General features: G+C 44.9%; 1 protein-coding gene across 2 annotated transcripts in view; it reads right to left on the bottom strand.

The window, feature by feature from the left end:
- The window catches only part of LOC138661692 (calpain-1 catalytic subunit-like), a 38,746-nt gene that overhangs the window by 2,261 nt on the left and 13,230 nt on the right, over positions 1–23,255 (bottom strand). For both annotated transcript variants that reach the window (XM_069746545.1, XM_069746546.1), the window contains exons 14-19: positions 22,814–22,876; positions 20,909–20,969; positions 18,899–18,957; positions 17,076–17,144; positions 10,006–10,084; positions 2,758–2,874 (exon numbers count right to left, since the gene is read on the bottom strand). In XM_069746545.1, coding sequence (XP_069602646.1) covers positions 2,758–2,874; positions 10,006–10,084; positions 17,076–17,144; positions 18,899–18,957; positions 20,909–20,969; positions 22,814–22,876 — 448 coding nt within the window. The remainder of the gene's footprint in view (positions 1–2,757; positions 2,875–10,005; positions 10,085–17,075; positions 17,145–18,898; positions 18,958–20,908; positions 20,970–22,813; positions 22,877–23,255) is intronic.

The raw sequence follows: 23,255 nt of genomic DNA, 5'->3' as shown, positions 1-23,255 counted from the left end.
AACACGGCCACATCTTGCATAGTGGTGGCCGGACCCCACATATTAACAAACTTTTCACTTTCCAGTTTCTTTTTTTTTTTTTTTGGGGGGGGGGGGGGGGATAATTCTTTAAACTCCTGCACAGAGATAATGTAGTAAAGGTACCAAAATACGCCATAAAATTTTGATCAGGAGGCAGCAATTTGCACATAGCGTAAGGTTTAAGCCCCCCGGGTGGGATTTCACATTGGATGGGGGGCTAGTGGGCGTAGTATCATGGCTTTGCAATGTAATGTGGTCTATTAAGACAAACTGGGAGCTGAGCCCTGATCTGTACCATGAGCACAATAGTCAGCATTGTTATGATGAATTAACAGTGTTCAAGCACCGCCTGCTACTCTCAGTAAAATATAACCTGTATGTGCCAAATTCCTTAAACAAGATGTAACAGTTCCTGCGTTTCCATCCTAGGGGATAGAATTTCGTTCCCTTCTGTTCTATGGCCGAGACGGCGGCTTAAAAAAAAAAAAAAAAAAAAAAAAACAGCGGTAGAACAGCTGCTGCTCACTCGAAATGTGGACGTTTACAGCGGAGACACTGCCGAAAACTACAATAAATTCACCAATTAAACTAACAAAAACGGGAGAAGTGTAAATGTGTAATGGAATCAGCCCGACAACGATCCCCAGGCTTCTCGACTAGGAGAGAAAAGAGAAGACGTACCACGGTAATAAGGCGAGTGTCTCTGCAAGGAAAAAAATATATTTTATGAAAAAAAAATCTGATTAATGCAGCAATAGAAAATAGAGAAAACAAATCTTAGTAGCAGGGCCGGATTCAGATGTATTTGCAGTATCAAAAAAAAGTCCGGCCTCCATTTGTGCCAAGTGGAGTATATATTTTTCCAGGCTCCCCCAGGCCTGGTGGGTCCACGCCAGGTGCTGGTGCAGGTTTTCCTAAATTTTGGAACGAAACCAAAGCTCCTTAACTAAACTTTGCAATTTAGTCCTGACTGGTGATGAGCGAACGTGCTCAGATAAGGTGTTATCTGAGCATGCTCGGGTGCTAACACAGTATCTCCAGCATGCTCAAATACTATGTTCTAGTCCCCGCAGTTGCATGTCTCGTGGCTGTTCGACAGCCGCAAAACATGCAGGAATTGCTGTTTGTTACACAATCCCTGCATGTGTTGCGTCTGTGGAACAGCAGTGAGACATGTAACTGCGGGGACTAGAACATAGTACTCGAGCACACCGAAGACGTGTGCCAGGCAGGGGAAATTTAGTGTTTTATTTTAAAGTTTTTAAACTTTATTTAATGAAACTTAATCCACAAATAATTTGCAACAAAATTGGTAATAATTGTAACTTGATGCAAATTTTATCCCCTCTCTATTGAATTTAGGGGGGAGGGGATCTGTGATCTATCTACATAGGAAACATGCTGAAATTTCATCCATTTTGCTGCTCCTTGGCCGCAATTATAGAGCCTAAACACACAAGATGTCATTATCCAGTCCGGGTTTTGAGTCTTGTCTGCCCTTTTGCTAGGCTGATCATGGCAAGGGTTAACTTTGCTCTGCCTCATTCTGGGTTCAGGTTTGCTATTTAGCGCCGCTGCATCCTGCAGGCAGTGTCAGTTATATTTTCTGCCTTCGGCGTGAGTATCTGACTCGGGTGAGTATCCTGATTGGTTCTGCTGCGCTTTCTGACCTTCCTCCTTATCTGCCCATCCCGTCTTAGGGTTTCCTGATTGCTTTTGGATTTCCTTGTGTTGGACTCAGCTTTGACTCTGACCTTGACTTTGTCTGGTATTGACCATCTGGCTCTCCACTGACTCTGTGCTTGTTTTTTTCCTTTGTACTGCATGACAGGCTAGGTTTTGACTCGGCTTGTTTGACTATTCTGCTGCCACCTGGTGGTAGCTTCGCTGCAGCACTGTAGGTCTGCCCTTGCAGACTTGTTTCTATCCTTCCACTCTGTTGCCATCTAGTGGAAGTTGCAGTTACCTGCATAGCTGCAGCGTGACACAAGAAAGGCCCGATGTTGGTATATGCCTCCAAATGATCATTGCACCGACCCCCCTCCTCACATATCCTGGATAATGTAAATTGTGATAGATTTGCTTTTTAATAGACTAAGCAGGGGCGTGGCTATGAAGGCTGAAGTGCCCACCCCCACAGATCAATCTGCCATATTAAACGACATTTTACATGGCGTGGGGCCATGGTAAACTCTTACAGTTTACTATCAATAATGGAAATATGAGGATGTAGCTCATACAATACAATGAGAAATGAGGAATTGAGAAACAGAATTACATATGAAAGCACGTGAGATACAATAGAAGAGGAACCAAATATTTCCTCTTCAGTAAAGGCGACATGTCTAAAACTAAAAGCATGAGAACACATTAAAAAAAATAAAACTAAGCAGGCACCATTCAGATCGTCATTCAGACGCGGCAGGTTCGTGGCAGATGTTTTTGCAAATTATATTTGATTAGTGTAGACATAAATATGTTGAAAAAGGGGCCATAAAACACATATGAAAATCAGGTCCTCAAGCCATAATCCTCCATCTTGGGTAAAAAGACCATTACAATCTATTACAATCGGGTGACACAGCTTATAAAGGGTGTCTGTCAGCACAGAATGACTGTTCAAACCTAGCACAAGAGCTCGATGCACCCTTTATATCCGCAATTAGTAAGAATGGAGGAGCACCACGAAGGATTACGTTTCTATCACGAAGCTTTTAATTTTTAGCACACGTTTACCTGTCAGACTCTGAAGTTTCAGGAGGCAGCAAATATAATCAGGATAACTGAGCAAACCATCTGGATCTCCATATCTCACTTGAGCCAAACGGACCAAAAAATCATCAGCAGGAAGACCTATCAGATAGAAAGATAATGTGCTCATCACTGCATGAAAAATGTATGTTACAGTGGCATGTAAAAGTTTGGGCACCCCCGATGAAAAATTACTATTTTTGTGAACAGTTGAGCAAGTTAAAGATGAAATGATCGCTAAAAGACCTAAAGTTAAAGATGACACATTTCCTTTGTATTTTAGGGGAAAATATATATATTTTCATCTTTTACATTTTAAAAATTACAAAAAGGAAAAATGGGCAGATGCAAAAGTTTGGGCACCCTGCATGAGGTTTGTACTTAGTAGCACCCCTTTTTGAAAGTATCACACCTTGTTAACGTGAGGGCCATTGTAAAACCTTCAGTTTGCACCTTTTTGAGGTCGTCTATTGTGGATTTTGACGTAAGTTTAGGATCATGATCCATTTGTAGAAGCCATCCTCTTTTCAACTTCAACTTTTTACAGATGGTGTTATGTTGCCATCAAGAATTTGTTGAAATTTCATTGAATCCTTTCTTCCCTCAACCCATGAAATGTTCCTCGTGCCATTGGCTGCAACACAACCCCAAAGCATGATTGATCCTCCCTCATGCTTAATGGTTGGTGACATGTTCTTTTCCTGAAATGTTGCGCCTTTTTTCTTCACACATACCTTTGATCATTGTGGCCAAAGAGTTCTATTCTAGCCTCATCGGTCCATAGGACTTGTTTCCAAAATGCATCAGGCTCGTTTAGATGTTCTTTTGCATATTTCTGGCGCTGAATTTTATGGTGAGGAGACAGGAGAGGTTTTCTTCTGATGACTCTTCCATAAAGGCCATATTTGTGCAGGTGTCTCTGAACAGTAGAACAATGTACAACAACTTCAAAGTCTGCTAAATCTTTCTGAAGATGTTTTGTAGTCAAGCAGGGGTTCTGATTTGCCTCTCTAGCAATCCTATGAGCAGCTCTCACTGAAATTTTGCTTGGTCTTCCTGACCTTGTCTTGACCTCCACTGTTCCTGGTAACTCATTTCTTAATTACATTTTGAACTGAGGAAAAGACAACTTGAAAACACTTTGCTATCTTCTTATAAACTTTTCCTTCTTTTGCGGGCTTCCACCATTTTCAGAGTGCTAGACAGCTGCTTAGAAAAACCCGTGACTGCTGTTTTTTTGGCACAAGGTTAGAGGAGGCTGGGTTTTTATAAAGCTGGAAAACTTGCATCACCTGGCCTTTCCTAACAATGAGAGGCTGTAACCAAAAGAAGTTGAATAGGATCAACGAAAAAAAAAATATCAACCCCGGCACTGATGAACTTTGCTATAGGAGACAATAAAAGGAACGGGAGGGGGGAGAACATGCACAGCTTGAAGCTCAATTCAACATCTCCCGGCTACAGACATGTGGCTGGTGGAGAACAGATTTGGGCGAGAATGACCAACTATCGCCAAAATAACAAGCTATCCCTTTCCATCGGATGATCGCTGGAGGTCCAACCACTGGGACGTCCGGCAATCTTGAGAATGTGGCCCTGTAGCTCCATCTTCAGGAGGAGCGGAGGTGAACATGCACAACCTCAATTCCTTGTCAGTAGGACTACTGGAATTAGCCGGGCGTTGTACTTTCTCCAGCAGTAACAAAAACAAGATGATTAAACATAGATAGGTAAAAATGACCAGTAAAAGGAGGCAATGGCTGTTACCAGCAGTCGGTCGGAGCCTTTCCTTTCGGCTTCTAGTCATCCAAGTGAAAAGGGCTATGCCAACATGTAATAACTGTTATGATCAGGTGACCTTGGAGCAGCATGAAAACTTTCACTGGAGTAGGTGGTAACTATACTGACCGCAAACCCTGATCTTATCACCGCAACTAGAAGTAGCCGTGGGGTGTACCTAACAAAACCTAGACACCTCGACACAGCCGGAGGACTAAATACCCCTATAGATGGAAATAGGAATTTCTACCTTGCCTCAGAGCAGAACCCCAAAGAATAGGCAGCCCCCCACAAATATTGACTTTGAGTAGTAGAGGAAAAGACACACGTAGGCAGAAAACAGGGTTTAGCAAATAAGGCACACACTAGCTAAATAGGAAAGGATAATACAGGATACTAAGCGGTCAGTATTAAAAATCCTTCCAAAAATATCCACAGTAGAAAATACAAAAACTCCACCATCTAACTAAAGATGTGGAGCGTATATCTGCATCTCCAGAGAATCCAACAAGACAGAGAAAACACTGACACAGTCTAAGCTGGACAAGAGAAAAACAAATGAATAGCACAGAATATAAGGCACACTGCATGTGTGCCACAGAAACAAAAAACAGACACTTATCTTTGCTCAATTGGCAGCTAAGCAGGAGAAGCCAGAACGTGATCCAACACTTCAGAAGAAACATTGACAACTGGCAAGGGCTAATGAATCCTGCACACTTAAAGGGAACCTGTCACCCCGTTTTTTGAGATTGAGCTATAAATACTGTTAAATAGGGCCTGCGCTGTGTGTTCCTATAGTGTATGTAGTGTACCCCGATTCCCCATGTATGCTGAGAAATAACTTACCAAAGTCGCCGTTTTCGCCTGTCAATCAGGCTGGTCAGGTCGGGAGGGCGTGGTGACATCGCTGGTTCTTCCTCAGCTTTACGTTGGTGGCGTAGTGGCGTAGTGGTGAACAAGCAGCGCGCGATCTGCGCTGTCATCCCTTTCGTCGGTGGGGGCGGCCATCTTCCTGGGGCCGCGCGTGCGCAGATCGAGTGCTCTGCTGCACGGGGCTTCAGGAAAATGGCCGCGGGATGCCGCGCGTGCGCATTAGAGATCGCGGCGGCCATTTTCCCAAAGCCGAGATGCAAACTCGGCTTTGGGAAAATGGCCGCCGCGATCTCTAATGCGCACGCGCGGCATCCCGCGGCCATTTTCCTGAAGCCCCGTGCAGCAGAGCACTCGATCTGCGCACGCGCGGCCCCAGGAAGATGGCCGCCCCCACCGACGAAAGGGATGACAGCGCAGATCGCGCGCTGTGTCTTCACCACTACGCCACTACGCCACCAACGTAAAGCTGAGGAAGAACCAGCGATGTCACCACGCCCTCCCGACCTGACCAGCCTGATTGACAGGCGAAAACGGCGACTTTGGTAAGTTATTTCTCAGCATACATGGGGAATCGGGGTACACTACATACACTATAGGAACACACAGCGCAGGCCCTATTTAACAGTATTTATAGCTCAATCTCAAAAAACGGGGTGACAGGTTCCCTTTAAATATCCCAGTCAGAACTGCAATCAGTAGATACACCTGGCCAGGACTGTGACTCAGAGACAACTGCATTCCTACCTACAACCACTGGAGGGAACCCAAGAGCAGAATTCACAACAAATAACCTAACTTTATTGGAACCAATACATAGACACCAAGTATTGACCCTTGAAGACATCTTTGTCACGTTGGACAAAGTGAGATGTACAGTGGGGCAAAAAAGTATTTAGTCAGTCAGCAATAGTGCAAGTTCCACCACTTAATAAGATGAGAGGCGTCTGTAATTTACATCATAGGTAGACCTCAACTATGGGAGACAAACTGAGAAAAAAAAAATCCAGAAAATCACATTGTCTGTTTTTTTTAACATTTTATTTGCATATTATGGTGGAAAATAAGTATTTGGTCAGAAACAAAATTTCATCTCAATACTTTGTAATATATCCTTTGTTGGCAATGACAGAGGTCAAACGTTTTCTGTAAGTCTTCACAAGGTTGCCACACACTGTTGTTGGTATGTTGGCCCATTCCTCCATGCAGATCTCCTCTAGAGCAGTGATGTTTTTGGCTTTTCGCTTGGCAACACGGACTTTCAACTCCCTCCAAAGGTTTTCTATAGGGTTGAGATCTGGAGACTGGCTAGGCCACTCCAGGACCTTGAAATGCTTCTTACGAAGCCACTCCTTTGTTGCCCTGGCGGTGTGCTTTGGATCATTGTCATGTTGAAAGACCCAGCCACGTTTCATCTTCAATGCCCTTGCTGATGGAAGGAGGTTTGCACTCAAAATCTCATGATACATGGCCCCATTCATTCTTTCATGTACCCGGATCAGTCGTCCTGGCCCCTTTGCAGAGAAACAGCCCCAAAGCATGATGTTTCCACCACCATGCTTTACAGTAGGTATGGTGTTTGATGGATGCAACTCAGTATTCTTTTTCCTCCAAACACGACAAGTTGTGTTTCTACCAAACAGTTCCAGTTTGGTTTCATCAGACCATAGGACATTCTCCCAAAACTCCTCTGGATCATCCAAATGCTCTCTAGCAAACTTCAGACGGGCCCGGACATGTACTGGCTTAAGCAGTGGGACACGTCTTGCACTGCAGGATCTGAGTCCATGGTGGTGTAGTGTGTTACTTATGGTAGGCCTTGTTACATTGGTCCCAGCTCTCTGCAGTTCACTCACTAGGTCCCCCCGCGTGGTTCTGGGATTTTTGCTCACCGTTCTTGTGATCATTCTGACCCCACGGGGTGGGATTTTGCGTGGAGCCCCAGATCGAGGGAGATTATCAGTGGTCTTGTATGTCTTCCATTTTCTAATTATTGCTCCCACTGTTGATTTCTTCACTCCAAGCTGGTTGGCTATTGCAGATTCAGTCTTCCCAGCCTGGTGCAGGGCTACAATTTTGTTTCTGGTGTCCTTTGACAGCTCTTTGGTCTTCACCATAGTGGAGTTTGGAGTCAGACTGTTTGAGGGTGTGCACAGGTGTCTTTTTATACTGATAACAAGTTTAAACAGGTGCCATTACTACAGGTAATGAGTGGAGGAAAGAGGAGACTCTTAAAGAAGAAGTTACAGGTCTGTGAGAGCCAGAAATCTTGATTGTTTGTTTCTGACCAAATACTTATTTTCCACCATAATATGCAAAAAAAATGATAAAAAAACAGACAATGTGATTTTCTGGATTTTTTATTCTCAGTTTGTCTCCCATAGTTGAGGTCTACCTATGATGTAAATTACAGACGCCTCTCATCTTTTTAAGTGGTGGAACTTGCACTATTGCTGACTGACTAAATACTTTTTTGCCCCACTGTATATGTATCAGTGCCAATAAAATTTTGGCGGGCAAGTAAAAGAAGACAATGAGACAGGAAAGGGCAGAGGTTTACCGCCTGGGGGATAGGAATGGAATATACTTGAATCACTTGACCCTTTATTTGGGTCATCAACTGTTTTATCTTTGCAAATATATGTGTGATCATGTGAATGCACACATCAGCATCTTCCCATGTTGTCTAAGCATTAATCAGCAAGTTCTGTACTTCTGCTGATTTACAACATTCATTAAACTGCCCAGAACATCACTTTTAGGTGTAAAACGCTAGATATCAGAAAGCAAAAGAATTGCCTGGTAGAAAATAAAATTTTCAGATACCTAAAGAACTCTGCATTAACAGATGGAGGTCCCCTTTAACTGAATCTTTTATATTAGCCATAGCACAGAAAGAGGCTCCAATGTTAATCCCTCACTCTCGTCTGTGCATTATATGGTCAGCCCATTGATTTCAATTGGGAATGTTGTAATTTCCCCTGGATCTGGAGGGAAAGATCACTTGCTGCCAGGTTCCTCCATAGGTCAGCACTTATCACTGGAGGTCCCACAAGCAGTACATTTAAAGAAGCTTTAAGAGGACCTGTCACTTGTGTTAGACCCGCTACGTGAAGTGGACCCACAAAGCCCAAGGTCTGGGTGTTGGTGCAGCAGGCAGGCACTTGGGAAACAGGCAGCAGAGATCCCGGGAGACTGGGAACAGGTAGCAGAGGAACTGGAAGCCACAGGCGGACAGGAGATGTCCTGGAAGCTGCAGGCAGACAGGAGATGCCCTGGAAGCTGCAGGCAGACAGGTAGTACAGATCCTGGAAGTCGCAGGCAGACAGGAGATGCCCTGGAAGCTGCAGGAAGACACATAGGAAAGGTCCTAGAAGGCTGGGAACAGGTAGTAGAGGTACTGGAAGCCAAGGCAGACAGGAGACGCCCTGGACACTGCAGGCAGACATGTAGCAAATGTCCTGGAAGCCGCATATGGACAGGAGACATTCTTGAAGCTGCAGGCGGACATGTTGCAGAGGTCCTGAAAGCCGCATATGGACAGGAGACATTCTTGAAGCTGCAGACGGACATGTTGCAGAGGTCCTGAAAGCCACAGGCGGCCAGATGTCTTGGAAGCCGCTGGTGTTTTAAACGTAGGAGAGGTCCTAGAAGACTGGGAACAGGTAGCAGACAGAATTCCCGAGTAATCAGAAAGTCTGAATACCAAGACACAGGTGTGTGTTTTGGTAGGTAAGGCCTAGGTAGATGATCACATGGGATAATGACAGGCAAAGCCCGACATGTAGTACACCAGAGTTCAGCTGACCTGAGGAAGAGGAGAACGGCCCGGATCTAGGACAAGTGCGTAACAACTTGTCATAAATTAGATACGTCCGCCTTCATGAATGTTAATCTAGTCTTTGGAGCCAAGTGGGTGTGATCCTTAATTCCTCCTTTCTTGCAGCACTATGTGCCACCGTTTCTATATAGTGAGTGACAATAGCAAACCTCTATAACACTGCTCATTTACTACCGGTATCACCACAAAAGGCAGTTTCCATATTGTCTTCATTTTGAGGATGAGGGTCTTACATTTTAAATCCCCTCTGTTTGCAAAAGTGGACAGTTGACATCAGCATAATTCTAAAGCTTGTGGAACGCAATGCCAAATCTCCAACAGGGCCACCAACTACCACAACCCTTTAATACTTTTGGTTTCCTTTTGGGCCCCCTTAGGCTCCAGAGCTCGGGTGCGATTGCAGCCCTGCTCCCAATATCGTTAGACCACCGACAGCTGACTCTGATGACTCCATAACGGTGCCCACCTGGCTTGTCAAAAGAACTTTAGGTTCTTCAGGCAATGATAAGTCAAGGATTTAGGATTCATTTTTTTTATCGTGGTGGAAATATTACATAATCAAGTCCATATTTTGTTTGCACGGTTAGTTGTAGCCAGTGTGCAGGGATCCCCATCCTGTAATGCGGCTTTAGTAAAGATTTCAGCTTCAGCAAATATATATTCACTGTGGGTTAAATAAGAGATGTCCGATTGCTGCAATCCTTGCATACTGAGCGAGTCTATCTAGGTCATGCTGTTACCTGCTGACTGGAGAGCCGCTACGAGCTGATCACCGGAAATTCTGTCAGTCTTGTCTTTGTGCAAATTAGCAAATATACACTGCAGAAAAAAGCAGATCATTGTTATATCTGTAGATGCCTCCAACGGCCAGACTCTGGTATTATAGAGCATGATCAAGCTGCAGGTGATTGACAGATCTCTCCCTATGTACACGCAAGAGAGAAACCTGTCAATTACCTGCAGTGGCGCTGGGAAGAGCCGGCCAGGGGTGGAGCCGGCCAAGTCTCATCTCCGGCTATGGTGCCCAGCCGAATCTCCAAAGCTTATCTTCTCTGAAACACCAGAACATGGTAAAACAAGCCCGATTCATCAAGCAGTTCTTGCAAGTTTTCTAGTGTTTGCCAACTTCACAATTGCCCACAAATTTTGAGACATTTTTACGCATCTGTTCGCTACGTAGTGGCAATTTTTGGTAACTACAGATCTTCTCCCATTGATACCAGTTATGAACAGATTGGTGAGGTTGCCAGGTCCTGGACCCCCACTGTTCTGATGCTGGTAACCTATCATAAGCATGTGTCATTAAAAGGGTCGTCCTGAACTGAGATACTTAATGCTCCAACTAGAGTTGAGCGACCTTGACCTTTTTAGAGTCGAGCCAGGTTTCGCGAAACCCGACTATCTCAAAAGTCGGGTCGAGTGAAATCGGCCGATTATGACGTAAAGTCGGGATCGACCGAAACACGAAACCCAATGCAAGTCAATGGGGCAGCATAGTCGGCAGTGAGTGGGGGCCAGGAAAACACCTAGAGTGCCCATTTTAATGTCAAAACCATCCATTCTTCTTAATGAAGCTTGTCAAGCGTAATTTACCTTATAATAATTGGAAGGCATTTGAAATTGGGGGTCATTTGGCTAAAGTTGTGGTGGGTAGGGCTGGTTCAAGTAATTAGTGGGCCCAGGAAATCTGGACCGCGTCACGGCAGTGGAGCAGGGAGAGGTAAGTATTTCAACTTTGCAAGTGCTGTGAACCTGAGCAAGCAGGGGGGGCCCACTCGTTGGCATTGGCACTGGCACAGGGCCCCTCAAAGTACAGCGGTGTGTTTGCACGGCGGGGGCGCCTCCCACCGGCAGCAACACTTTTGCGTACTATGAGAGGCCCTGTGCCAGTGACGTCGCCAACTAGTATTCCTCCCCCCACCTGATGAAGGAACCTGCACTTTCATCTGCACCTTCCTCTTTGTCCCCGTGTAAGGTGGTATGGTATGCGGGAAGAGCAACCTGACTTTCAGCAGGGTCACAATGTTGTTGTGTAGCGTGCACGGGGAATGTTGCGTTATGGGTCAATGTACCAGCAGACTCATCTATCACTGGCTGGGCAATGGGCAGGATGAGGAGGAAACACAGATATAGGCCCAAAGAATAAAGTTGGCTAAATGCAGTTCAAAATTGGTAACACAGGAATAAGAAAAAAACCAAAAAACTAACGCAAGACCTAAAACAATATATTTTAATATAATAATTAAAAAGAAAAAAATGACAAAAATATCAAAAAGACCAATAGGAGGGATCCTACGGGAAAATAGGGTACTCTGGTATAAAAAATGCCAGAAAAAATATAAATACAAATATATGGGAAAGGGCTAGGGAAGATAGATGTGCCTATCCCTACTAAATTCCCTTCCTGACAGCGGAGGTTGGCACCCTGGGATACGATATGGCGCCCCCGCTCAACGTAGACTGTCCCTAAAGTCCCTAAAAAGGAATCCCTCAAAAAAAAGCCACCACCAACAATAACACCACCAAAACAAAACAAGAAAAAAAGTGTTAAATTAAAAATGCTGCTAAATTCTGGCTAAAGATGCACTAAAAACAAAATGCAAAATTGATAAACTCTGGCCTCTAATGTGAGCTAGAGAGTAAATAGGCAGAACACTCTGGCAAGTATAATGATACGTGGTCGATAGTATAAGACACCACAGAAACCTCTTAGAATGCGTGGTGCAAGATGTTGGGCACCACAAGCCAAAAAAAAAAAAAAAAAAAAAAAAAAAAAGATAATGGATGAGTATACGTAAATTATAATAACACAGGAATAACCAGGGGGCATTGCAGTGGAGGACAACTGGAATGAGAGGCTGACACAGAGAGTAGGCCCAAATCAGTAAGTAGTCGAAATGCAGTTCAAAATTGGCAACCGTAGTAAACAGGCGGCACAGCTTTGTTCAGTGGAGGAGAACAGCAAGGAGTGGCAGACACCGATAGTAGGCCCCAACCCAACTAGTAGGCCAAATGCAGTCTAACATTAACAACTACTTAACGAGCGCCTGAAAACGGAATTTCAGGACAGGAAACCAGGAGAACAGCAAGGAGCGGCAGACACTGTTAGTAGGCCCCAAACCAACTAGTACGCCAAATGCAGTTGTTCCATTTAACCACAATTTAACGAGAGCCTGAAGATAGAAGCTCAGGAAAGGCAACCTGGAGAACACCTTGGAGTGGAACACACCATCTCTCTCCACCCCATACCCATGTTGTAGGCCTAATGCAGTGTAGTTTTCTACAACTACTAAACGAGAGTCGGAAGACCGAAGCAATGGCAAGGAAACCTGGGGAACACCTTGGAGTGTAACACACCATCTCTCTCCACCCGATACCCATTTTGTAGGCCTAATGCAGTGTAGTTTTCTACAACTACTAAACGAGAGTCTGAAGATCGAAGCAATGGCGAGGAAACCTGGAGAACACCTTGGAGTATAACACACCATCTCTCTCCACCCCATAGCCAATTTGGAGGCCTAATGCAGTGTAGTTTCCAACAACTACTAAACGAGAGTATTAAGATCGAAGCTCTGGAAAGGCAACCTGGAGAACACCTTGGAGTGGAACACACCATCTCTCTCCACCCTATACCCATGTTGTAGGCCTAATGCAGTGTAGTTTTCTACAACTACTAAACGAGAGTCGGAAGACCGAAGCAATCGCAAGGAAACCTGGGGAACACCTTGGAGTGTAACACACCATCTCTCTCCACCCCATACCCAATTTGTAGGCCTAATGCAGCGTACTTTCCGACAACTACTAAACGAGAGCATGAAGATCGAAGCTCAGGAAAGGCAACCTGGGGAACACCTTGGAGTGTAACAAACCCTCTCTCTACACCACGGAAGGGCTGATTCTTAGGAAGGAAGGCTGTCGGAAAGAAGCAGGGCGCGTCCGAGGGTGATTATATTCTTATTAGGTATATACTCACCATCGGACGCGCCCTGCTTCTTTATTTGTAATGAATGTTTATTTGCAATGTGGTTTTGACTTACTCTATTTTTTTGGTAAATAATGATTTTATTATTTTCATTGTTTTGCATCTTCTTGGCAATAATATAAAGAAGACGCGACAGGACAACACTCGGTGGATGCCATATCTGTGTTTTAAATTGAAAAAACCTTTCAGTTAACTACTTGCAGGAGAAAGTTATTGTAGCTGGTGGCCATTTTTAGTACTGTACCAGATTTTTGTTGCATGTGTTTGTTTTTAATGTTAAAATGTCTGCATTTGATATCTCTCCAGTATTTTCTTTTTTATAAGCAAAATACTTATTTTTATATTTTCTGATGTTGGTTCCAGGGGAACACGGGCAGCAGTAGACAGGTCAGTGGAGGCCTAGTGGAAGGAGGGACCGCAGACAGGCTTCGAAGCCCTAACATAATAAATTGGGCTGGCTGTAGGCAATTTAAAATTGGTTCCAGGGGAACACGGGCGGCAGTAGCCAGGTCAGTGTAGTAATAGTGGAAAGAACGGGCCGCAGACAGGCTTCGAAGGCCTAACATAACAAAAATTGGGCTGTAGGCAATTTAAAATTGGTTCCAGGGGAACACGGGCAGCAGTAGACAGGTCAGTGGAGGCCTAGTGGAAGGAGTGACCACAGACAGGCTTCGAAGGCCTAACATAAGAAAAATGTCAATACAATGGTATTGTCAGTGGCAGGCATTGAAGGATGTCAGCGCATAGACTAAACATTGGTGGAGCTGTGAGAGAAAATTTTGCAAGTGGTAGAGCACTGTTTGACCTGGGGGGGGGGGGGGGACTGTCTTGTGGCCGGCGGTACAGGCCCAGGGCCCCTCATATTACAACGGTGTGTCTGACGTTGGGTGCACACCACCACCGCCAGACACTTTATTGTATTATGAGGGACCTAGTGGCAGTGCCGTTGACCAAAAGCGGGCACACCCACCTCTTCAGACAAACAGTACTCTCACGGGTGCTGGCGCCAAGTGGCGATACCACAGCCCCGTGTGGGGACTTTGGCCATTTAGGGAGGTGTTAACATGTCGGATGCTGGACAATCAGGTGCTGCAAATTACGAGATTGGAAAAGTCATTCAGAATAGTCCACAGGCAAGACCTTTTCATAGGAAAGCTAGGTGTCAGCCGGGCAAGGTGGGGCAAAAGATTTCGAAATCCAGTTGTGGTTCATTTTAATGAAGGTTAGATCATCTACATTTTGGGTAGCCAGACGAGTCCTTTTTTCTGTTAGTATTGAACCTGCAGCACTGAATACTCTTTCTGATAGGACACTAGCTGCCGGGCAAGCAAGCTCCTGCAATGCATATTCTGCCAATTCTGGCCAGGTGTCTAATTTTGATGCCCAGTAATCAAATGGGAATGACGGTTGAGGGAGAATGTCGATAAGGGATGAAAAATAGTTAGTAACCATACTGGACAAATGTTGTCTCCTGTCACTTTGAATTGATACTGCAGTACCTGTCCTGTCTGCGGTCATAGCAAAATCACTCCACAACCTGGTCAGAAAACCCCTCTGGCCAACGCCACTTCTGATTTCTGCCCCTCTAACTCCTCTGGTCTGCTGGCCCCTGCAGCTCGTGTGAGAACGATCACGGGCGCTGTGTGCAGGGAATGCCAGAAGCAAACGGTCAACAAGAGTTGATTGTTTGGTTGCTAATATTAGTTCCAAGTTCTCATGTGGCATTATATTTTGCAATTTGCCTTTATAGCGAGGATCAAGGAGGCAGGCCAACCAGTAATCGTCATCATTCATCATTTTAGTTATGCGTGTGTCCCTTTTGAGGATACGTAAGGCATAATCCGCCATGTGGGCCAAAGTTCCAGTTCTCAAATCTGCGGTTGTGCTTGGTTGAGGGGCAGTTTCAGGCAAATCCACGTCACTTGTGTCCCTCAAAAAACCAGAACCCGGCCTTGCCGCGCCACCAATTTCCAGTGGCCCCGGAAAAGCTTCCTCATTAAAAATATAATCATCCCCATCATCCTCCTCGTCCTCCTCCTCCTCTTCGCCCGCTACCTCGTCCTGTACACTGCCCTGGCCAGACAATGGCTGACTGTCATCAAGGCTTTCCTCTTCCTCAGCTGCAGACGCCTGATCCTTTATGTGCGTCAAACTTTGCATCAGCAGACGCATTAGGGGGATGCTCATGCTTATTATGGCGTTGTCTGCACTAACCAGGACTTGACACATGTCTTGAATCTTCGACCACTGCACACCTGACAACTCCATGTCTGCCATCCTACTGCCTGCCTAGGCTTTCTATGGCCCACAATTGGAGAGAGAGAGATGGTACACCCAGGAGTCAAGACTGGCACACAAGCAGAAAGGGCAATATTAATCTCCCACTGATTTGATTTTTTTTTTTTTTTTTTTTTTTTCAGGGAGACTTTAGGAAACAAATAAAACAAAAAATAGGCTTTCTAGGGCCCACTGAGTGAGAGAGGACGCACACAGGAGTCAGGAGTGGCACACAAGCCCAGAGGCCAATATTAATCTCCCACTTTTTTTTTTTTTTTCCAGGGAAAATTTATAAACCCAATAAAAAAAATAATGAATAGGCTTTCTATGGCCCACTATCTGAGAGAGAGAGATGGCACGCTTAGGACTGGCACACAAGCCCAAAGGCCAATATTAATCTCCCACTGATTGATTTATTGATTTTTTCAGGTAGAATTTAGAACCCAAATCAAGCAAAAAAATTAATAAGCTTTCTATGGCCCACTATTTGTGAGAGATGACACAGACAGGGATGGCACTCTAGCAGAAATGTCAATCTTAATCTCCCACAAAAAAAAAAAAAAAAAGGAACTGTCCTTCAATTACTATCTCCCTGCAGTAATCTCAGCCAGGTATGGCAGGCAGCAATAAGGAGTGGACTGATGCACAAATTAAATAAAAAGTGTGGACAAACAAAAAAGATAGCTGTGCAGAAAGGAAGGAACAAGAGGATTTGTGCTTTGAAAAAAGCAGTTGGTTTGCACAGCGGCGTACACACAGCAATGCAGCTATCAGGGAGCCTTCTAGGGCAGCCCAATGAGCTACAGCGCTGAGGGGAAAAAAAAAAAATGTAGCTTCCACTGTCCCTGCACACCGAAGGTGGTGTTGGACAGTGGAAATCGCTACAGCACAAGCGGTTTGGTGGTTAATGGACCCTGCCTAACGCTATCCCTGCTTCTGACGAAGCGGCAGCAACCTCTCCCTAAGCTCAGATCAGCAGCAGTAACATGGCGGTCGGCGGGAACGCCCCTTTATAGCCCCTGTGACGCCGCGGACAGCAAGCCAATCACTGCAATGCCCTTCTCTAAGATGGTGGGGACCAGGACCTATGTCATCACGATGCCCACACTCTGCGTTTACCTTCATTGGCTGAGAAATGGCGCTTTTCGCGTCATTGAAACGCGACTTTGGCGCGAAAGTCGCGTACCGCATGGCCGACCCCGCACAGGGGTCGGATCGGGTTTCATGAAACCCGACTTTGTCAAAAGTCGGCGACTTTTGAAAATGTTCGACACGTTTCGCTCAACCCTAGCTCCAACCATAGGACAGACCATTAATGATCAGTTGAGGTCTTCATCTAGGAACCCAGCTACCCAGGTGAATGAATGGAACCCTAAATTTCTGCGAGTGATGCAACGCATAAGGGTTCCCCTACCTGGTACTGCAGCTTGTCCCATTCACATGAGACAAGAACCTAGAGAAAATATTCAACATTGATGCATATTGGTGAAACCACAAGGTACGAGCTAGAATTGATTCCCAACAAAAGTACATAAAAAGTGATAAACGCACCGTTCCAGCTGTGATTTTCTTCCAAAGTATGCAAAACTGCCCCGAGTCCAGGGATCCAGCAGCCGATATCTGTCCAGAGTCACATCATCATAACGTACAGAGTGAGAAATGAGATGACGGAGCGAGATGTGAAGGGCGCCAACGTGGGCTAGCTATATATCACCTACTGTAGGCTAGATGACCTCAAACATCTAGATCTTTACGAAAAAATGGAAAAGAAGCTCGGCACAACTACGAGGTTAAAAATGGAAATCTGGTGATCAAAATCCATTAAAACGAGTAGATCCATATGAGAAATGTAAATACAGATGAGTTGCCCGCCAGGGCCGTTGTGTACTCTGTACCGGGTCCGGTGTTCACAGGGGGATGTCACGGTGGCTGCGACCCGGTCTGTGACCCTGGGACGTCCGTGTAAAAGGGAAAGATGCTTTTAAAGGGACTAAAGTATATGTTCGTGACGCCACCTGTGGTATTCGGTCAGGGTGACCGACGCTGCCTCAAGGGGTCCTCTGGGGTGATGTTATGGCAGCTAGATGGTATATCTTCCCACAGGCGAAGTGTGTCCCCAAGGCTTCCGGTGTGAAGACGGTGGTATGGTGAGAGGTGCAGTAAGGAACGAAGACACAGGTTTGCAGTCTCTTTACCTCATTTACTGAAGTCTTCAGCAGCCACAGTCCGGGCACTGGATCACAGGGTAGGCAGAGTCTGGCCGGTTTGGAGGCAAGTCCAGAGTCCCCTTATCCAGGTGGAAAGTAAAAACCTTCCTTTGCGCTGTAGTGGTGTAGTCCCTTACTGCTAGAAGCTTCACATAGGGTCCTCACAGATGTTATCTCTTTCTCTCTCTGTCCCCCGGTTAGGATAGGAAAAAACCCTTATGACTGGAGACTTAAGCCTGCTTATAGGGTCTCTAAGATGACCCGGCTCTGCGGGGTGTCACCTCCTAGGTGTTGGGTCGGACAGGTAACGTACAAATAGCTGTCCTGCCGGTCTCTGATGTAAGGCATGGAGGTCCTTACAACCTCGGTGTTCGGGTTACCGGTGTTCTGCGCCTCAGAAGGAGGCAGCCTGCTTGGGGCTGGTCCCCTTCTGGTATCTTCTCCTGTGCTTCTTCTCCTGCACGCTCACTGCAATCAATTCTGCTTTCTAAAACGTCTCATTCTGGGAGCTGCAGCTCTGGGAGCATGCACACCACCGTAAACCCTTTGTCCTCCTCAGACGGCTGTCTGGAACTTTCTCTCTCTCTTTCTCTACAGACTGCCAGATATATATATATATCTATATATATATATATATATATATATATATATATATAGATATATATATATAGATAGATCGATAGATAGATAGATATATATAGAGAGAGAGAGTCACCTAAGAAATAGGATCAAGAGCTCCCCCTGGTGGCCTGGAGTGTGAATGTGTTGCATGTTTGTGGTACCTGGTTACAGTTATCCCTTCTTGCCTCCAAACGTAGCATCACTCTCCCCGTGAAGAGAGCGACATTACTGTGATGACTAGAACCTTGGGGCGCCACACTGACACGTTTCGTTTTTTTATACTATAATGGAGGGAGTTTGTCATGCCAGAAACGCGTCGTGTGGATTTCTATTTTTAAGCTGATGGTTGTGCCGAGCTTCTTTTCCAGATTTTCACGTTTGCTGTGCCTCATCAGGATTCGTCGCCCACCTACTCACCATCCCCTGCTCTCATTCACATGTTAGCATGGTGAGCTTTCTTCATTCCTTTTCCTTTTTCTAGATCTTTACTAGACTTTGGGTCATAAACCCAACAAATGAGCCTTCGTATTAACACATAAAGGATACATCCATTGAGGCCATTAGTGAGCGGCAAATCTCCAAGGTGAACTTTGGCAAATGGGGATCTGCAAAGATACAGAAAAACAGTTGACAACGTCAGAGGACGGGAAGTCGAAAACGCGTCCATCCATCGTATCAAGACTGAAAAATTTTGTTTCAAGAATTTCAAGTTCTAAGATTACAACAAGGGTGTTGACACTTTTTGCTCTTCTTTGTGGACTCCACACACTTTGGGTGGGGTGAAAAGATATTTGGAACATTCAATATAAACTTTAAATGGATGCTTGCCATGGAAGCAGAGGCCTTTAATAGATTTTTTTGGGTTGGGAGGCAGCAGTGGGGTGAATTGTTTTGGTGTGCTGCGGCAGCAAGGTGGGAAGCCAGGAGCGCCATGGCATTCTACGCAGGTCGGGTTCACGCTGTGCTAAAAAGTTCCCCGCTGCCAACACCATCTCTTTAGTTGCCCCATCAACAGGTCTTGTAGGAACAGTCAGAGATCTGGAAGAGGCTCCCAGGCCACACTTTGCGCAGGCTTGGTGTGTAGGATCGCAGTCTAATCTATAAGCACCATCGTAACATTCCGACTTTGCAGAAATCCGTTAATTTTTATCAGTTCTGTTGTTGGCTGGAGGCCATCTAAAAGACATGCACCATAGTCACGTAGGTGGTGAAAAGTCGTATTGTTTGCTGCACAAAATGCATTGGGGGGAGGCTCCTGCTGCAGACAGTTGTTACAACAATATAGAAAACAGTGAGGAAGAGGCGGGGAAATGGTTTGTTTATTGAGTCACAGGGAAGATTTCTTTATATACTTTTGGTATTAATTGTAATATTAGACAGAAAAGTTAGAGATTGAGAGCTCATTTTTTTTTAAATATTTTCTCTGTTTAGTGCTCCTTTAATGCAAACGCTTCCATCTTGAGACCAATTAGGAAGGTCGTAAAGGTATGATAAGTAAAGGAGCCTAGATGCCTTACATCTGGATTGTTGGCCAACAGCCTAGCGCGGGTTGCCCAAATCTCACTCAACGCCAGATATTGAGGTTCGGAATGGTAGCGCATGTCGCATTCCAACATGCCCCATCTTTGGTGTGTGGCAGCAGCTACTTTTCATTAAATATAACTTTTCCCCTAATTCGGATTGGGAAGAAATCGTTAACAGCCAAACGACAGCTATTTGAAAAGGTGTGTAGTCACTTTAAAGGTCCAAGCCCCCCCAAGGATAACTGTTTCATGGGTTGACCTTAGAAATGAATGCAACCATTGGAAATAGTCAAATTCACAAAATACCACAATTTCTAGTCATCGGTGGAGCACGAGCGTCTTATTTGCCAAAATACTGCCTCCAAGATCCAGGGAAGGGCACTGCCTAAAAAAAATATCAGATTTTGATGAAAATTTCACCTTATGCATTGCAAAAAAAATTAAAAAAATAAAAAATAGCCTCATGTGTCAATTTCCTTCCTGATTTCCTTTTTCCGCATTGGTTGGATTCTCACCCATATTTTTTTTTTTTTTACCTAAATATAATCCGACTTGTAGCGCAAGATGGATGACTCAGAGTCACGTCACGTCATCCGAGCCCCATGGTGTTTGATTAGGGATTTAGTAGGTGTGGAAAGGGATGTTTGTCATGCACTGAAGCATCTACAAGCAGGAGCGGCATCATAAACATCCACATGTGATGGAGCTTTGCTAATACAGCGCCTTCATACCAGATTGACACCTGTAAATTGCGGGCGTATGTGGGCGAGATCGTGTGGGACATACACTGTATCATTTACTGCTTGGGTGAATGGGCAGGGAGGTCAAGACTGCGCGTGTAATGAAAGAATGGGTTCAGCTCGCTGTGTATGCCCATAAAAGAAGGATTTAAAGGGGGATGAATACTTTTGCAATCATTTACTTTTCTGCACAGTTTGCTTTTTAAACTATTCCGCGCTGCGGGTCGGGAATCTGCAGCGCTGACTGCCGGAACTATTCCGTCCCGGGTCTCTTGACGGTTTCATTTACTCACCAAACTCCGTCAGTAACCAAGCCAAAAGTTTGTGAAGTTGTACGCTATTGACTCGGCCCTCCTGTAATCAGACAAAGGGGTGGGATTATAATTAAAGGGGATGGATGGACATGAAGGATACATTGGGTTAGCATTGCGGAGAGCGGATGCAGAGGAGCAGAGGAGAAGATGAGAGAGCCCGGATTTTGCTTCTTCTTGTGCAAAGAGGAAACTTTTAAAGGTCCCATTCACACTAGGTGCAAGTCAGACAAGTTTTGACAGGACGGGAGGACTATCAGATGTGTATTTAGGCCTCTCGACTCTCCCCGCCAACAAATGATTTTGGAAAAGAGAAGGATCCGCCAAGTGGAATTTTAATGCCCAATTCCTTAGTTCACAGGGGAGATAAGCCGCTGCCAGGAGAGTCTGACAGTGACTTTTTCTTCTCTCCAAAATTGAAAACACATGAGCACTTGCCAGAGACAAGTACCAGTGTGCAAGGAAGGGTCAAAAGAGACTGTCTGCCGAATAAACGCTCAGCCAATAGGTATCTCGTGTGTATGGCCAACATGAGGATTGGGTACACGTAGGCCATATGAGATGACCGGTATCACTTCCTCTTCCCCTACATAAACACACACACATGCTCGGCTGAACGCATACGTGTTCTGTATGGGAATATCAAAATAGACACTATGGAAGTGGTTTTACTCCCCATAGAACAAAAGGATTGGGCATGTTAAATCCCAATATGCCTGATCCTTCTATCCCCAAACATTCGAGTTGAGGAGATACATTACATGTTCAGCTGGGCCATCCGTATGTCAGCAGGTTTGACCTTCATTATGGTAATGTGTGTTGGCAAAAATCTAGACTTTTTTTTTTTTAAGGCATATGGATGTCATAGAGGTGGGAACTTTACTAAAGACCTCATATTTTCGCAGAAAAGAGAGCGGCTAAGAAAGAGATGCTTCCACTTTGGTAGACTTTAAAGGGACACTGTCACCTGAATTTGGAGGGAACAATCTTCAGCCATGGAGGCGGGGTTTTGGGGTGTTTGATTCACCCTTTCCTTACCTGCTGGCTGCATGCTGGCTGCAATATTGGATTGAATTTCATTCTCTGTCCTCCGTAGTACATGCCTGCGCAAGGTGCAATCTTGCCTTGCGCAGGCGAGTACTATGTAGGACAGAGAATGAACTTCAATCCAATATTGCAGCCAGCGGGTAAGGAAAGGGTGAATCAAACACCCGAAAACCCCGCCTCCATGGCTGAAGATTGTTCCCTCCAAATTCAGGTGACAGTGTCCCTTTAAATTTTCATAAACAGGTTCTTCATTTCCCCACTAGGGGCCACTGCAGGAAGAATCTGTGGTTGGGTGTGGATTCACCTCCACGATCACTGGGATTTTCAGAGCAGCTTCCCCTAAAGTTTAGGTACATGCTGCATTATGCTTTATTATTGGGTTTTTTGTATTAACACTATGCAGTAAGCCCAAAACTCCACATACTGGTGGCTGACAGAAAGCAGATTTTAGTATTGAGGGTATGTGCACACGTTCAGGTTTTTTGGCGTTTTTTTTTTTTTGCGTTTTTTTCACGATAAAAACGCATTACAAACTGCAGACATATGCATCCTATCATTTAGAATGCATTCTGCAATTTTTGTGCACATGATGAAAATCCTAACGTGTGCACATACCCTAAAAAGGGACGCGTCAAGGACATTTGGGCACCCATATATGCCACGTAAATGAAACACTGGTGTTCCCAGTTAACAGGATAATAATGCCATGCCCCATACCTTTTATAAGCCACATAAAAAAAATTTCCCCATGTCTTATGTAAATGAGCACAAGATCATCTTCCGGGCAATCCTCACAATCCCTTTAAAGTTATCCCTTTTATTTATCTCTATAAAATGTACCTGATTTGCAAACTGTAAAAACCGCCTCATACAATGGTCCTCTGAGGGGAATGGAGAAAGTGCCTGTAATGCAGAAACAAGAAATGTACCCCACTACACATGTCTACTTTATAAGATGGACATGTTCCAATAATAGTTTATTAACTTGTGTATAAGAGCATCAGACAACATAACTTTAAAAGGTGAGCTGTGACATCACCTATGCTGGATGCTGTGTTATCTACTGTATATAGAGGTGTTATCAGTCATTGTACAGGAGGGGGGAGGTGAGCTGTGACATCACCTATTGTGAATGGCAGATCCTGTGTTATCTACTGTATGTGGAGGTGTTATCAGTCATTGTACAGGAGGAGGAGGTGAGCTGTGATATCACCTATTGTGAATGGTGGATCCTGTGTTATCTACTGTATATAGAGGTATTATCAGTCATTTTACAGGAGGA

Source organism: Ranitomeya imitator, chromosome 2 (genome assembly GCF_032444005.1).
Source record: "Ranitomeya imitator isolate aRanImi1 chromosome 2, aRanImi1.pri, whole genome shotgun sequence".
NCBI lineage: Eukaryota > Metazoa > Chordata > Amphibia > Anura > Dendrobatidae > Ranitomeya > Ranitomeya imitator.
Note: the sequence above shows the minus strand (reverse complement) of the source record. Positions and strands in the feature narration are given on the sequence as shown.